Here is a 15,471-nt window from a genome sequence, read left to right on the forward strand (position 1 = left end):
CTTCACCTACCAACTCCACTCACTTCACCAAAAAAATGGATGTTGGTGATTCACTCTCTTGGCCTATAAATAGCCTTCTCCATCAAGAGAAAGAAAAAGACGGACATCACACCAAAACCTTGAAGCTTTGAAACTCTAAAGGCTCTCAAGCAAATCCCGAAGGATCAGTAAAACTCTCTTTGTTCTTCGTCAAATCCCCCTTCAAGATCAAGCCCCGACGGCCCTTGAAGAAACTTCCTTCAACCTTCGAGATCAAGCCCTAACGGCCCTTGAAGAAAGTGTTCATCGTTCATCATCTGTTCATCCTAAGATCAAGCCTCAACGGCCCTTTGGATTAACAAAAGAATCAACAAACCCATACACCCATTCTTCAAGATCAAACCCAACGCCCCTTGAAGCCCCATTCATCAACTGTTCATCCTTAGATCAAGCCCCGACGACCCTTTGGATCAACAGCTCATCCACAAACATACACTCTATGAAGATAGAATCAGAGGATCAAATTACAAAAAGATTGTAACCCCAAAATTCATTAATACTACAAATATATTTTGTACACATGTTCTTGTCTCGTTCTTCATCACGAATTTCTCTGTTCACAGTGTCAATTTTTGTTGATGACATATAATTTAGCTTATAAATTTTATCGATAAATTTTATATTCCCATATTTGCCCTAATAACAATTGCGCGCACAAAAGTGGTGTATTTGATTGGAGATGAAGGGGATTACTGAAAACAACAAACGAAAGAACACTTGAGAGCAAACTACCGATTGTATACGGGAAAATTTATTTAAACTCATGTAACCTCTTTCTACACCTAACTTAAATTTTAAATGTTAATTGTCTATTTTACCATAATACGTAATTACTATTAAATACCAAATAAAATTAATAATAAAAATCAAATTTATCAATAAACCCACACACTATAATTAAACCTTAGCATCATTCTTTGTTTCTCCTACATTCATTCCGGCTAAAACCCTAATTGACACACCCCGACCGAAATCAGGGCGTGCTGGCCGTCACGTGAGGATGACGTAACCATGTGCACAGTGCGGAAGCTAAGAATAATAATAAAAGTACGAACAAATAAAAACAAAACTACACACAAAGTAATTAACATACATGTGCAAGCGTGTGTGTGAAAAATAATATTCAGAGCACAGAAAACCTAGTGTAGTCCGGAGGAACAAACACCAACTAAAACACACCCAGAGGGGGTCCTACACTGGTGAGAATTTGTCAGATATACCGTGAATCCCTCGAGAGCCACCAAAAGAGCAATCCAAAGTAGAACCTGGAGGGTCGCAAAACAGAAAGTGTGAGTGGGCAAAAACAAAGCTTTTCAAAATCATTTTATTAACAAAGTTCTAACCCCTCACCGTAAAACCTGTATAGTTTCCCAAAAAAATAGAATATACACATATATAGAAAACATGCTCAGAAAATATGCCATGTCGAATGCCTCCACATAAAATGTAAGTAAACCAGGTAATGCCAATCAAAGCAAGTAATATGTCAGCCAGAGTCACCTAACGTGACCTGTACAGCTGAATCTAGAGCTCAAATCCCCAACTCACTAACTATACCTGCACACGAGTCAGAACCACCTAAAGTGGTCTGTACAACAGGACTGGATGTAAATAAATACTCTCAACTACTACGATCACGTGAAGACTGGGCGAATAATCGCAGGTCACCTACGAGTCGGAACCACCTATAGTGGTCTGTATGATAGGACTGTGCACCTAAATTGGATCCAAGATGAGCGTGTGGTGCGGGAGGTGAACATCACGTGAAAGACTGTGCCCTGCTCTGGGCGGGAGCACTAACACCGGGGGTGCAGGTTATGAGCTCTCTAGGCATCATACATCATTACTAATCACCAACATAAACCATAACTTACCTGTGCGTCCGCAGCACCAAACATACATAGATGCAACCACTAATGCATAAATAAATAGGCTCATGCAATGCATGGCATTTAAAACATATAAACATTCCACTTCATTTTCTGGGAAAATCACAAGTATATAGGTATGTACAGAAAACCAAAAGCCCACTTACTGGTATGTAAAAGGGTCGTAACACCCTTGCCTCGAGTGACTGTGCTCGTCCTCGGGATAAGTCTCACCTATATGCGAAACAACTATAAAAACGTTAATTTAAAGCACATAACCAAAACCAGGTAATAACTTCTCATACAATGCTCAAATGGGGTGTATGAATACACCAACGTGATCTACTCAACCTCACGAACATCCCCATATTTTTAAAATAATTTTTCGACATCTCACGCGCCCCAACATGCCGGCCACGAGCAGGCACGTGCCTGGCACGCTGACGGAATCCGTAACGGCGTTAGGGAATATTCCATCCAACAGTAAGCATATTCCGTTAAAACTAACCTGACGTCGTTAAGAATATTCCGTTAACTTAATGGAATATTCCCCTGTCTTCTCCGGTGAGTCTCGCCGGAGCCGCCGTCAGCGCCGCCATCTACGTTGCTGGAAACTGGGAAAATTTTCAAAACTTCGTATCTTCTTCATTTCTTAACCAAAATCCACGAAATTGGTACCAAAATGAAGCTTACAACAAGTAGAACAAAACCTTACCACTTTGGAGCCCTAAAACCAACGGAATCTAGCCGGAAAAGCCCACGATATTCCGGCTAAACCTACAACTCACGATCCCGACGTCCAAAACCTTCCAACGAACCACCCCAAGCTTCCTAAGGACCTCACTAAGCTTCCTACAAGCTTCAAATTCCCTAAAAAACAACATTTCACGTGTGCATAAACAATGACCAAAATTGGGGTTCCATGGTTCGACGTGAAATCGAAGGATTTCCTACCTGAAATGGGTATGGTTGAACTCGTATGAACCTCACAAACACAAAAGTATAGTTCTCTACTTTGATCCGAGATGTTTTTGAGTGCCTTGGTTCTTGTCCGTACAAAAACGTAGAAGAGAAAAAGAGTGAAAGACACGGGACAGGAAAGGTGATGAGGATGAGAGTGTGGGTGTGTGTGTGGTCCAGATGCAGCCGACCATAACCCCAAAACAACCACACAACGAAACATAACCACTAGGGGCAAAACCGTCATTTCACCCCTACGGTACAAATAATCCGAGACGGGTTGTCACAACCTACCCACCTTAAAAAATTTCGTCCCGAGATTCATAGCAACCCCTCACACCAACCATTAGTGATCAAAGAACAACTGAGAATACAAATCTCTCATCCGATCTTCAGTCTCCGAAGTAGCCTCCTCTGCTGAGTGATTCCTCCACAAAACTTTCACTAAATTCACAGTCTTGTTCCTCAAAACCTTTTCCTTCTAATCTAGAATCGTTACTGGTTCCTTATCATAAGTTAAATCCGAATTAATTTCCAAGGGTTGAGGAGGTATCACATGTGACGGATCCGCAACGTAATGACGAAGCATGGACATATGAAAAACATTATGCACTTTACCCAGCTCAGAAGGCAACTCAAGCCTGTATGCCACTTCACCAACTTGCTCAGTGATCATGTACAATCCGATATACCTGGGATTTAGCTTACCTTTCTTTCCAAACCGTACGACACCTCTCCACGGTGAAAGCTTCAGAAACACCCAGTCGCCAACTTCATACACTCTGTCAGTAGCATGTCTATCCGCTAAGCTCTTTTGTTGATCATGGGCCGCCTTCAGATTAGACTTGATTACCTGAACATTTTGAGTAGTCTCTTCAACAATTTCTGGACCCACCAAAACTCTTTCTCCAACTTCTGACCAACATAAGGGTGTACGACAAGATTTACCATACAGCGCCACAAAGCTGTTGTTGTAGGCAAATTCCATTAAATCCAACTGCTTGTGCCAAGCATCGCCAAACTGCAACACCGAAGATCTCAACATATCCTCCAATGTCTGAATGGTCCTCTCTAACTGTCCGTCTGTCTGAGGATGATATGTTGTACTATAAAGTAATCTCGTACCCAAAGCTTCCTGAAAAGCACCCCAAAATTCAGAAGTAAATCTTAGGTCACAATCCGAGACAATACTCACTAGAACACCATGGTACTTCACAATCTTCGATATGAACAACTCAGCTAATCGGCCCAAAAAATACTTTTCCTCATTGGAATAAAATGTGCTGACTTAGTAAGCTGATCAACAATCACCCAAATGTCGTCAAAACCATTATGTGTACGCAGAAGCTTGTACACAAAATCCATAGTAATGTTTTCCCATTTCCACTCTGGAACGGGAAGCGGCTGCAACAACCCAAGCGGCTTCTTCCTTTCAGCTTTAACTTGTTGGCAAACGGCACATATTACAAACTGTCGGTAATACCCTGCTAAACCAAGGAAACTCCTCACCTCATTGACGGTTCGTGGTTGCTCCCACTTTTCCACAGCTACTACCTTTTGAGGATCCACCAAAATACCTTGAGCAGATATGACGTGTCCCAAAAATGCTACGTGATCTAACCAAAATTGACACTTGCTAAACTTAGCATACAGTTGGGGTTCCCTCAACCTTTTCAACACCAAAGTAAGATGTCGAACATGCTCAAATTTAGACTTAGAGTATACCAGAATATCGTCAATGAAGACAATAACAAACCTATTCAAATACGGCTGAAATACTCGGTTCATCAAATCCATAAAAGCTGCTGGTGCATTCGTCAATCCAAATGGCATTACCAGACCATAACGAGTCCTGAAAGCTGTCTTAGGGACATCCTACCTACTGATCTTCAACTGATAATAACCAGACCTCAAATCAATCTTGGAAAATACACAAGCACCTCGAAGCTGATCAAACAAATCGTCAATACGCGGCAATGGATAACGGTTTTTAATTGTTACCCGATTCAATTGCCGGTAATCAATGCATAACCTCAAAGTCCCGTCTTTCTTCCTCACAAACAACACTGGAGCTCCCCAAGGTGAAGTACTAGGCTGAATAAAACCTTTATCCACTAATTCCTGCAACTGGACTTTCAATTCCCTCAACTCAGCAAGAGCCATACGATAAAGAGTCAAGGATATCGGATTAGTACCTAGAAGCAAATCAATGGTGAACTCCACGTCTCGGTCTGGCGGCAAACCAGGTAAATCATCAAGGAAAACATCAGGAAAATGCCTGACTACCCTTACATCCTCCGCACTACTAGGAGCAACATCGTTCAACAACATATGAGCTAAGTATCCCTAGCAACCCTTTGATAACAACCATTTTGCTCGCACAGCAGAAATAACGCCATGTCTCACCCCACTTTGCTTACCCACAAAAGTAACCACAGGTAATCCAAGACGATGGAAGGTAACTATTTTCCCGTAACAATCAATATTGGCACGACTGAAATGCAACCAATCCGTGCCCAAAATTACATCAAAACCAACAATATCTAACGGGATAAGATCAGCTGGCATAACAACATCCTCCACCATCACTGGACATCCTGGGTACACACGATCAACAATACATCTCTCCCCTCTAGGCATAGCAAACTCTAAATCATACCCTAGAGGTGTAGGGTGAGGTTACGTCACTTGAGCAAATGTATGAGAAATAATAGAATGTGTAGCACCACAGTCAATCAATACTCTAGAAAAATAACCAAGGATATTTAACGTACCCATGATCAAGTCTGGATTATTCTGAGCATCCTTCAAAGAGATATTGTGGATACACCCCTGGGTCTGCTGTCGTTCACCACGACCTCTCCTAGTCTGACCACCACGACTCTGTACACTACGCCCCTGACTAGGCTGACCAGACTGTCTTGAAGATCCCGCACTACTAGCAACAATCTCCCCCTGCTGAGGCTGTCCTCCCTGGTACCACTGAGATCCACCTGCTGGAACTAGAGGATACGACATATAGCCACCAGAATACTAGGGATACCCACTCTGAGAATACGGATCCTCGGGATACGGATACTGTCATGGCGCATAAGGAACGGCATCACCATGATAATAATAGGCACCACCATGACCCGTCTGACCATAACTACCAGGGCCAAGAACCTGCTGGATCGGCGCAGGTGGTGGCAGGAAAGACTGCTGGGGCCTCTGCTGACTCTGGGGACAATTTGCAGCTCGATGTCCCATCTGCCCACAAGTGAAACAACCACTGCTGCCTCTCCTGCATTCTCCAAAATGCCGATTATTACACCTGCGGCAAACTCGAGCCCTTCCTCTACCAGTATCACCCTGCCTCTGGTCTCTAGTAACCCCAGCAAATCTACCAACACGACCCTGACCAGTGGCACTAAAACCACTGCTAGAAGAACTGGAACTAGTCCCACCTCGCTTAAAACTCTGAGTCTTGCTAGGTCCTAGAGATGCCTGACCTTTGCCCTTGTCGTCTTTCCTCTGGTTGCTGTCTTTTTCTTCCTCCTTACTCTCGCTGGGCATGTTCTCGGAATCCTCAATCCTCAATAGAATCTTATAGAACTCTTGGTAAGAGTCGCAAGGGGTAGTGGTCATCATAGAACGCCACTTCTTCTTAGTACCCAAATGGAAACGACGAAGCATCTCCCTCAGATTGGCAGCAACCTCCAGATAATAACGGGATAAATCAGTACATCTCCGATAATACTCGTTCGCCGTCAACTTTCCTTGTCTCAACTCTGTAAATTCCTGCTTTTTGCGATCATTGTACTCAGGAGGCACAAACCTTTTTCGAAACAACTCCCTAAACACCTCCCAGTCAGTCCTTTCTTCTGGGGTCAAACGACGAACCTCCTGCTCCCACCAGGATGCTGATTCCTTACTTAAGAACCAAGAAGTCGTCTCAACCCACTTCTCAACAGGGAGATTCCCCTGATTATGCAGCACTCAGAAAGTCTTTTCAATATGTTCCAACCACTGCTCAGCTCCCTCAAAAGCCCCGTAGCCCTCAAACTTATCTAGCTTCAGATTGTACATAGTCTCCAAAGGAGTCATCTGGGAAGGGCGGAGTGCCGACTGAATAGCGGTAGCGATAGCTTCCCCCAATTGAGCTACATCGGGGAAACTAGGCTCAGCAGAGCGACGTGGTTCCCTACGAGGCGGCGTAGTTCTGACAGAAGACACCAAAACAATTAGAACACTTACAAAATATACAGGACTGCCAAATTTATGCTCTGATACCAAACCGACACACCCCGACCGAAATCAGGGCGTGCTAGCCGTCACGTGAGGGTGACGTAACCATGTGCACAGTGCGGAAGCTAAGAATAATAATAAAAGTACGAACAAATAAAAACCAAACTACACACAAAGTAATTAACATACATGTGCAAGCGTGCATGTGAAAAATAATATTCAGAGCACAGAAAACCTAGTGCAGTCCGGAGGAACAAACATCAACTAAAACACACCTAGAGGGGGTCATACACTAGTGAGAATCTGTCAGATACGCCGTGAATCCCTCGAGAGCCACCAAAAGAGCAATCCAAAGTAGAACCTGGAGGGGCGCAAAACAAAAAGTGCTAATGGGCAAAAACAAAGCTTTTCAAAATCATTTCATTAACAAAATTCTAACCCCTCGCCGTAAAACCTGTATAGTTTCCCAAAAAAATAGAATATACACATATATAGAAAACATGCTCAAAACATATGCCATGTCGAATGCCTCCACATAAAATGTAAGTAATGCCAATCAATGCAAGTAATATGTCAGCCGAAGTCACCTAACGTGACATGTACGACTAAATCTAGAGCTCAAATCCCCAACTCACTAACTATACCTGCACACGAGTTGGAACCACCTAAAGTGGTCTGTACGACAGGACTGGGTGTAAATAAATATGCTCAAGTGCTACGATCACGTGAAGACCGGGCGAATAATCGCAGGTCACCTACAAGTCGGAACCACCTATAGTGGTCTATACGACAGGACTGTGCACCTAACTTGGATCCAAGATGAGCTTGTGGTGCGGGAGGTGAACATCACGTGAAGGACTGTGCCCAACTCTGAGCGGGAGCACTAACACCGGGGGTGCAGGTTATGAGCTCTCTAGGCATCATACATCATTACTAATCACCAACATAAACCATAACTTACCTGGCACTTACTTGTGCGTCCGCATCATCAATCATACATATATGCAACCACTAATGCATAAATAAATAGGCAAACGCAATGCATGGCATTTAAAACATATAAACATTTCATTTCATTTTCTGGGAAAATCACAAGTATATAGGTATGTATGGAAAACCAAAAGCCCACTCACTGGTATGTAGAAGGGTCGTAACCCCCTTGCCTCGAGTGACTGCGCTCGTCCTCGGGATAGGTCTCACCTATATGCGAAACAACTATAAAAACGTTAATTTAAAGCACATAACCAAAACTAGGTAATAACTTTTCATACAATGCTCAAATGGGGTGTATGAATACACCAACGTGATCTACTCAACCTCACGAACATCCCCATATTTTTAAAATAATTTTTCAACGTCTCACGCGCACCGCCCACGTGTAGGCACGTGCCTGGCACGCTGACGGAATCCCTAACGGCGTTAGGGAATATTCCGTCCAACAGTAAGCATATTGCGTTAAAAGTAACCTGATGTTGTTAAAAATATTCCGTTAACTTAACGGAATATTCCTCTGTCTTCTCCGGTGAGTCTCGTTGGAACCGCCGTCAGCGTTGCTGGAAACTGGGAAAATTTTCAAAACTTCATATCTTCTTCATTTCTCAACCAAAATCCACGAAATTGGTACCAAAATGAAGCTTACCACTTAGGAGCCCTAAAACCAACGGAATCTAGCCGGAAAAGCCCACGATATTCCGGCCAAACCTACAACTCACGATCCCAACGTCCAAAACCTTCCAATGAACCACCCCAAGCTTCCTAAGGACCTCACTAAGCTTCCTACAAGCTTCAAATTCCTTGAAAAACAACATTTCACGTGTGCATGAACAGTGACCAAAATCGGGGTTCCATGGTTCGACGTGAAATCGAAGGATTTCCTATCTTAAATGGGTATGGTTGAACTCGTATGAACCTCACGAACACAAAGGTATAGTTCTCTACTTCGATCCGTGACGTTTTTGAGTGCCTTGGTTCTTGTCCGTACGAAAATGTTGAAGAGAAAAAGAGAGAGACACGGGATGGGAATATACGAAAATGTGCGAAAATGTGGGTGTGTGTGTGGTCCAGATGCAGCCAACCATAACCCCAAAACAACCACACAACAAAACATAACCACTAGGGGCAAAATCGTCATTTCACCCCTACGGTACAAATAATCCGGGACGGGCTGTCACACTAATAGCTCTTATAGAGCAAAACAAACATTTTTTTATTTATTGATAGATGGTGATTTTGAAGTTTTAAATCATTGAATTAAGGTATGACTCGATTTATAGATATTTTATTCGTTTGATTTAACTTTTTTTTAGAGTTTAGAAGATGAGTGTTTGGATTTCAATATTTTTCCATCAAGCCCACATAGTACCCTTTGTTAAACTTGCTGCAACAACAAATTGTTGCAGACACTCTCCCGGTGTCTGTCTACACCAAAACACCCTCCAATACGATTTCTGCTGCTGCTGCTGGTACATGTATGGCTGCTGCTGTCCTGTGTTCACATGCCCTCCAATACGATTTACATTCACCCGTGCATGCATATAATGCATACAACACGAGCCCAAATGTTGAGACCAAATCTGATGGAAATTACCAACTCGTTATTGTTGTTTGAAATACTGTATACATGCAATATTTTACTTAAACGTGAACAAACTCACTCTTTTATTCTTCCCCTTGGTAGTTCTGGTTAGCCTACAGGAAATTTAATTAGCGGCTAGCTCAGATCAATGCAGTAAAGACAAATTTGCATATTGAATTAGGTTTGTAAAAGTATTTTAGGTAGTAAATTTGGATTTAAAGAAATATTGATAGTTTAGTTAAAAATTAAATGGGTGCAAAAAATAAGTTAGGTGTAGAAAAAGATTACATGAATTTAATTAAAATTTTTCTGTATATTTTATGGGCGAAAATATTTTTATAGAATTATATGCATGTGTAGGCCGTAGCCCACCAAATTAGAATAATGCTCAGCCAACCACAGTGGACCATTTACCAGAGATTACTTTTGTCTCTTACTAAAATAGTAAAAGACCCTAGCATTATCCTTTTATTTTGTCCACCATAATGGACCATTTATAAGCGACCCCTTGTCTCTCATGAGTGAAATATCTATCTAGCATTTGAAGCTTTCGTAGTGCCTTACCCTCGAATATATTATAATCATTCACCTCTAAAACGAAAACAAATTGAACAAAATATAATTTAGACCATACACTTCTTTGTCTACCAAATAAATTGACTATTTATTGGTGTGCTCTCTTTTTTATTTTGCCAGCATTCAATATGTCCATATACGTAATATCCAAAATCAAGAGCGTAACACAATTCCATGTGAAATTAAGGAACAAATAAATAAAGGAAGACTAAATCATATTATTGTTAACCTATTATAAGGCTTAGCTCACTCTCTATCTCCTCTGTGTAGATAATATCGTTTGTTCAAAAAATTAAAAAAAAAAACAAAATTAAGGAAGAGTAATTTGTTAAAATCTCCCCTAAACTTGTAACTCGCTATTAAATTGTTCCTTGAACTTTAATTTTACATGTTGGAAACAAATTTGTGCACCACCGCAAAGGGCGGAAATGCTCGAATCCAAGTGTATGTAAAAGAACAAATAGCCGTGAGCAAGCCAAAGACGGGAGGGGTATGTCTGTCAAAGGCTCTCCGACGTTCAAGTTAGGAGTAAGCAATATTAAGACTCGAGTAGTTGGCAAGAAAATAAGTATGCACGAATTGCGTTACTAGAGATGAACCCTAGAAAGGTGTACTTACACCAGTCAAGGAAAAGACCTTTTAGGATAGTAGAATCCTTATTAAACCAGAAGAATCCTAGAAGGATATTTAGGAAGTCGATACTGCATTTCCTTAGGAGTGTGATTCCTTAAGATGTAGGTCAATCCTTAGATTGTAAGGACTCCAGGATTATAGAAAATCAGTTGATTCCTTATTGGATTAGATTTGCGTATGTTGCGGAACAAGCAATGTCAATCTCAGCGAAGTCATTGGATTTTGCCCACTAATTATGGAGCATGATGATGGTGGCATTGTTGTTTCGTTTAGTCAGATCTGTAGCAGAGGTTGTTGAGTCCATGACCAAACTTCTAAGGTATGCGTATTTTGATTTGCCTCCGACCCTGGAAATTCATGGTCCCACAAATGCCCCTAAGTTGTATCTAAAATTACTTGTTCCCCTTGAGGATTGATAGTTATCCAAAGACCATACATTTTGGAGTAAGTCGGAATAAGTACCATTTTGGTTCTTTTTACGGGTGGCATTCTACTGTGATCCTTGGAAACTTCGTGAGTGTTGAGTCGTTTTGTAATCGGGCGCATTATCTCGCGAATTGTGATGTCAATATCATACTAATGAGGATTGTCTAAGTTAGTGCGCAGAGAACGAGGTTTTGTCCGTTGTTTTCTCCGATTAAATTCAATTGTCAAATTCATTATCTCGAGATGCGACAACCCATATTCAATATTAGATTGATTCTGCAATATCTTCTTTAAATATCTTCAGATCTCTTGAAAAATAAAATAAATTGACTACCAAAGTTGAGTCAACACCGAATTCAAGTATACAAGGGAATTCGGCAAATTACTCATAAGGCAAAAGGTTGGTACAGTTATACTCTAAAAGCTCCAAAACATACATGAAACAACAAACCCTAGCATACACACACACACATATTTATTCTCTTGCTTGTTTGGTGTATAAAAGAAAAATGATAGAAAAACGGATAAGGACATGTTGACATATTAAATTAGGAACCATGTACACACGCATATACGTGTGCAATTGAGAGTGGACTTGTTCTTGCTCCTTTTGGCACAACAAAATAAAAAAATAATAAGTGGCAGTGTGACATCACATTCACCGTCATGCCCCAATGCCTCTTAGCTAGCTCACCAAAACATAATTCAACAAGTAAGAGCCAGCTTAATTTGACTTTGCTATAGACACACTCTCTCTCTCTCCACCCCATTCGCACATTACACAAAATCTGCCTATATAAACGGCTCGCAACACATCCACTTCCATCAAACAAACAAACTCAAGGCACGTTCCTCACTTCTTAACCAACAACAAAATGGAGCACTTCTATCTGACCCTCCTCTTAGGGTTTGTCTCCTTCATCACTCTGTCTCTCTCCGTGCTCTTTTACCGGCACAGAGCTCAGTTCGTCGGCACCAACCTGCCGCCTGGCAAAGTTGGCTACCCAGTGATCGGCGAGACCTACCAGTTCCTAGCCACAGGATGGAAAGGTCACCCGGAGAAATTCATCTTCGACCGTATGACCAAGTACTCCTCCGAAGTGTTCAAGACCTCACTCATGGGCGAGAAGGCCGCCATCTTCTGCGGTGCAGCCTGCAACAAGTTCTTGTTCTCCAACGAGAACAAGCTCGTCACTGCATGGTGGCCCAGCTCCGTCAACAAGGTCTTCCCTTCTTCTTTGGAGACTTCTGCCAAGGAGGAGGCCAAGAAGATGAGAAAGATGCTTCCCAACTTCATGAAGCCCGAGGCTCTCCAGCGATACATCGGCATCATGGATACCGTCGCCCGACGCCACTTCGCTGAGGGCTGGGAAAACAAGAAGGAAGTTGAAGTCTTTCCCCTCGCCAAGAAGTAAGTCCCCGTCTACTATTTTATTATTAGAAAATTGATTCTGATCATATATGGATATCTTATATATCTATGTTTGAACAAACAGCTACACCTTTTGGCTTGCTGCACGGTTGTTTGTGAGCCTGGAGGACTCGGTTGAGATCGCCAAGCTAGGCGATCCGTTCGCAGTTTTGGCCTCGGGAATCATATCGATGCCTCTGGATTTCCCGGGGACTCCGTTTTACAAAGCGATCAAGGCGTCCAACTTCATCAGGGAGGAGCTGGCGAAGATCATCAAGCAGAGGAAGATAGACTTGGCGGAGGGCAAAGCGTCGCCAACGCAAGACATATTGTCTCACATGTTGTTGTTGTGCGACGAGCACGGAAGTCACATGAAGGAACACGATATCGCGGATAAGATTTTGGGGCTGCTGATAGGTGGCCATGACACTGCTAGCGCTACCTGCACTTTTATTGTCAAGTATCTTGCTGAGCTTCCTCACATTTATGACCAAGTCTACAAGGGTAATTATAGACTAACCCCCTAACCTTATGTAATTAGTTTTTTTTTTTTTTTTTTTTCCTTTCTGTCTATGGTAAAATTAATGATATAGACATTTCTTATCTAATAAATTAATAATTATTAAGGCCTGCCGGTTAAAATTGAGATCTAGCAGATCAACCCTACACTAAATTGTACATTCACACTCACCAACCTTTGTGTTGTATTTTCTGATGCAATATTTTGTTGTTAGCACATAGGAATCTTGGATAACACCCTACCCTATCACCGCATGTAAAAAAAATTTATGTAGGTCTCTTTTAGAAATGTAGGACCATTCGTCAATTAATTTATAGGAAAACTAAAAAAAATTACTTGAAAACTTTGAGTTTTAACTATAAGGACAAAATAAAGGGTAAAATAAATAGTACCAAGTTTGACTCTTTAGTATAAAACTGTGGTTTTTCATTAAAATGAACAGTATCCTAGGCTTTTCGTTAAAACTCCCTTAATTTATTTATTGAAAAGTGAAAATTTAATAGACCTGATTGGTCAAATAAGGTTGGTTGGGCTTGTTCCCATCCTGAAATTACCTATTTACCCTCGTTGATTTCAATAATTAATAATAATAGTATATTTGTTCGATTTTATCTGGCGCGGATTACTAACGATGAAAATATCAATTAACTAATACAATGAACAGAGCAAATGGAGGTCCTAAGCTCAAAAGCACCAGGGGAGTTGTTGAACTGGGATGACCTACAGAAGATGAAATACTCATGGAACGTAGCTCAGGAAGTTCTCAGATTGGCTCCACCTCTTCAAGGAGCTTTCAGGGAAGCCATGTCTGACTTTGTCTTCAATGGTTTCACCATTCCAAAAGGCTGGAAGGTATACATTTACAGAAAATGATCCTTGCTCGATCTTTTTCCTATGGATCATAGGGATCCCGTGATCTCATCCGTTTATCGTACATCGTGCGGTTAAAAATCATTTCAAAATTTAAAATTTAAAATTAAATATGAATAGTACTTAACGAAAACTGACTGCACAATATACAATGAACGGATGAAATTACGGAATCCTTAGGATCCCTAAGAAAAGGATCCAAGCTGGATCCTTTTCCTACATTTACAACATATAACCTTTTTTCCTTTTTTTTTTATTTTTTATTCAATAACTGTTGTTTATGAGATCTGGACTGAAATTTAATATTTAACTTGGTGTGGTGTATTGTAGTTGTATTGGAGTGCAAATTCAACACATAAGAACGAAGCTTACTTCCCGGAACCATTCAAATTCGACCCTACAAGATTCGAAGGAAATGGTCCAGCACCATACACGTTTGTACCCTTCGGAGGAGGTCCTAGGATGTGCCCCGGCAAAGAGTACGCCCGATTGGAAATCCTAGTGTTCATGCACAATTTGGTGAAGAGGTTCAAATGGGAAAAAGTTCTTCCCGACGAGCAGATCGTAGTTGACCCACTGCCCATGCCCGCCAAGGGACTCCCCGTCCGCCTTTTCCCTCACCCTAAGACAGCCACAGCTTAATTATCTAGCTAAGCTTATACTTAAAAGTAAAAAAAACAAAAAAAAAGCCATCAAACAAGGCTTTATTTCTTGGTTATTATATTCGTTCTTCGTGTTCTATCTCTGTACGCCCATAGTTTTTTAATGCAATCACCTCTACTGTATCAAAATCTAGACTTGTACCTGGCCACTTGATGTTCATGTTTCAAGACATGAAAATTGTATAATTGAGAAATTAAGAATAAATATAGTATACTGTTTACTAGTTCACTGTGTTGAGGGGACGCAACTTCCTATCTAGAATCAGAGTATGAATTATGTTGGGTTCCATATAATTTGTTTACTAGTTTACCTTATTCGAAATTAAAACTGGCTTGACTACTAAACTGTGCTTATTTAAAGGGGAATGATAGGATGACCAAATTTTTAAACTAATTTTTGTAAACCAAGTGATGTGGTTATTGATAATTAGATTATTAATAAGTTTCAATTAACGTGTTTCGTTCTTATTAGTGACACATCATTTGTTGTCTAAATGTGGTTAAAAAATTTGGTCTCCCTAACATTATCGTAAAAATAAATTATTTTTCTTGCTAAATACATAAATTTATGGAAAACTTTAGTTCCCGTCCTTAGTTGACCAAAATTTCATACTAAAACTTTATTAATTTGAATTATTTGATTTAATGGGAAAATATTGAATTTCAGTTATAATTAAGAATATTCATAATGAAAATTAATAACC

General features: G+C 40.9%; 2 protein-coding genes across 2 annotated transcripts; one reads left to right on the forward strand and one right to left on the reverse strand.

The window, feature by feature from the left end:
• Positions 1-5,948: 5,948 nt before the first annotated feature.
• Positions 5,949-8,090, reverse strand: LOC137735976 (uncharacterized). Its single transcript, XM_068475326.1, has 3 exons — positions 8,056-8,090; positions 6,874-7,068; positions 5,949-6,780 (listed from the first exon to the last, which is right to left on the reverse strand). Exons 1-3 carry the CDS (start codon positions 8,088-8,090, stop codon positions 5,949-5,951), a joined length of 1,062 nt encoding a protein of 353 aa, XP_068331427.1.
• A 4,027-nt stretch (positions 8,091-12,117) lies between these two features.
• LOC137737182 (beta-amyrin 28-monooxygenase-like) lies at positions 12,118-14,991 on the forward strand. Its single transcript, XM_068476583.1, has 4 exons — positions 12,118-12,715; positions 12,801-13,219; positions 13,900-14,087; positions 14,436-14,991. The coding sequence occupies exons 1-4, from the start codon at positions 12,180-12,182 to the stop codon at positions 14,745-14,747; spliced, it is 1,455 nt and encodes a 484-aa protein (XP_068332684.1). The 5' UTR covers positions 12,118-12,179; the 3' UTR covers positions 14,748-14,991.
• The last annotated feature ends 480 nt before the right edge of the window (positions 14,992-15,471 follow it).

This window comes from Pyrus communis, chromosome 6, assembly GCF_963583255.1.
Source record: "Pyrus communis chromosome 6, drPyrComm1.1, whole genome shotgun sequence".
NCBI lineage: Eukaryota > Viridiplantae > Streptophyta > Magnoliopsida > Rosales > Rosaceae > Pyrus > Pyrus communis.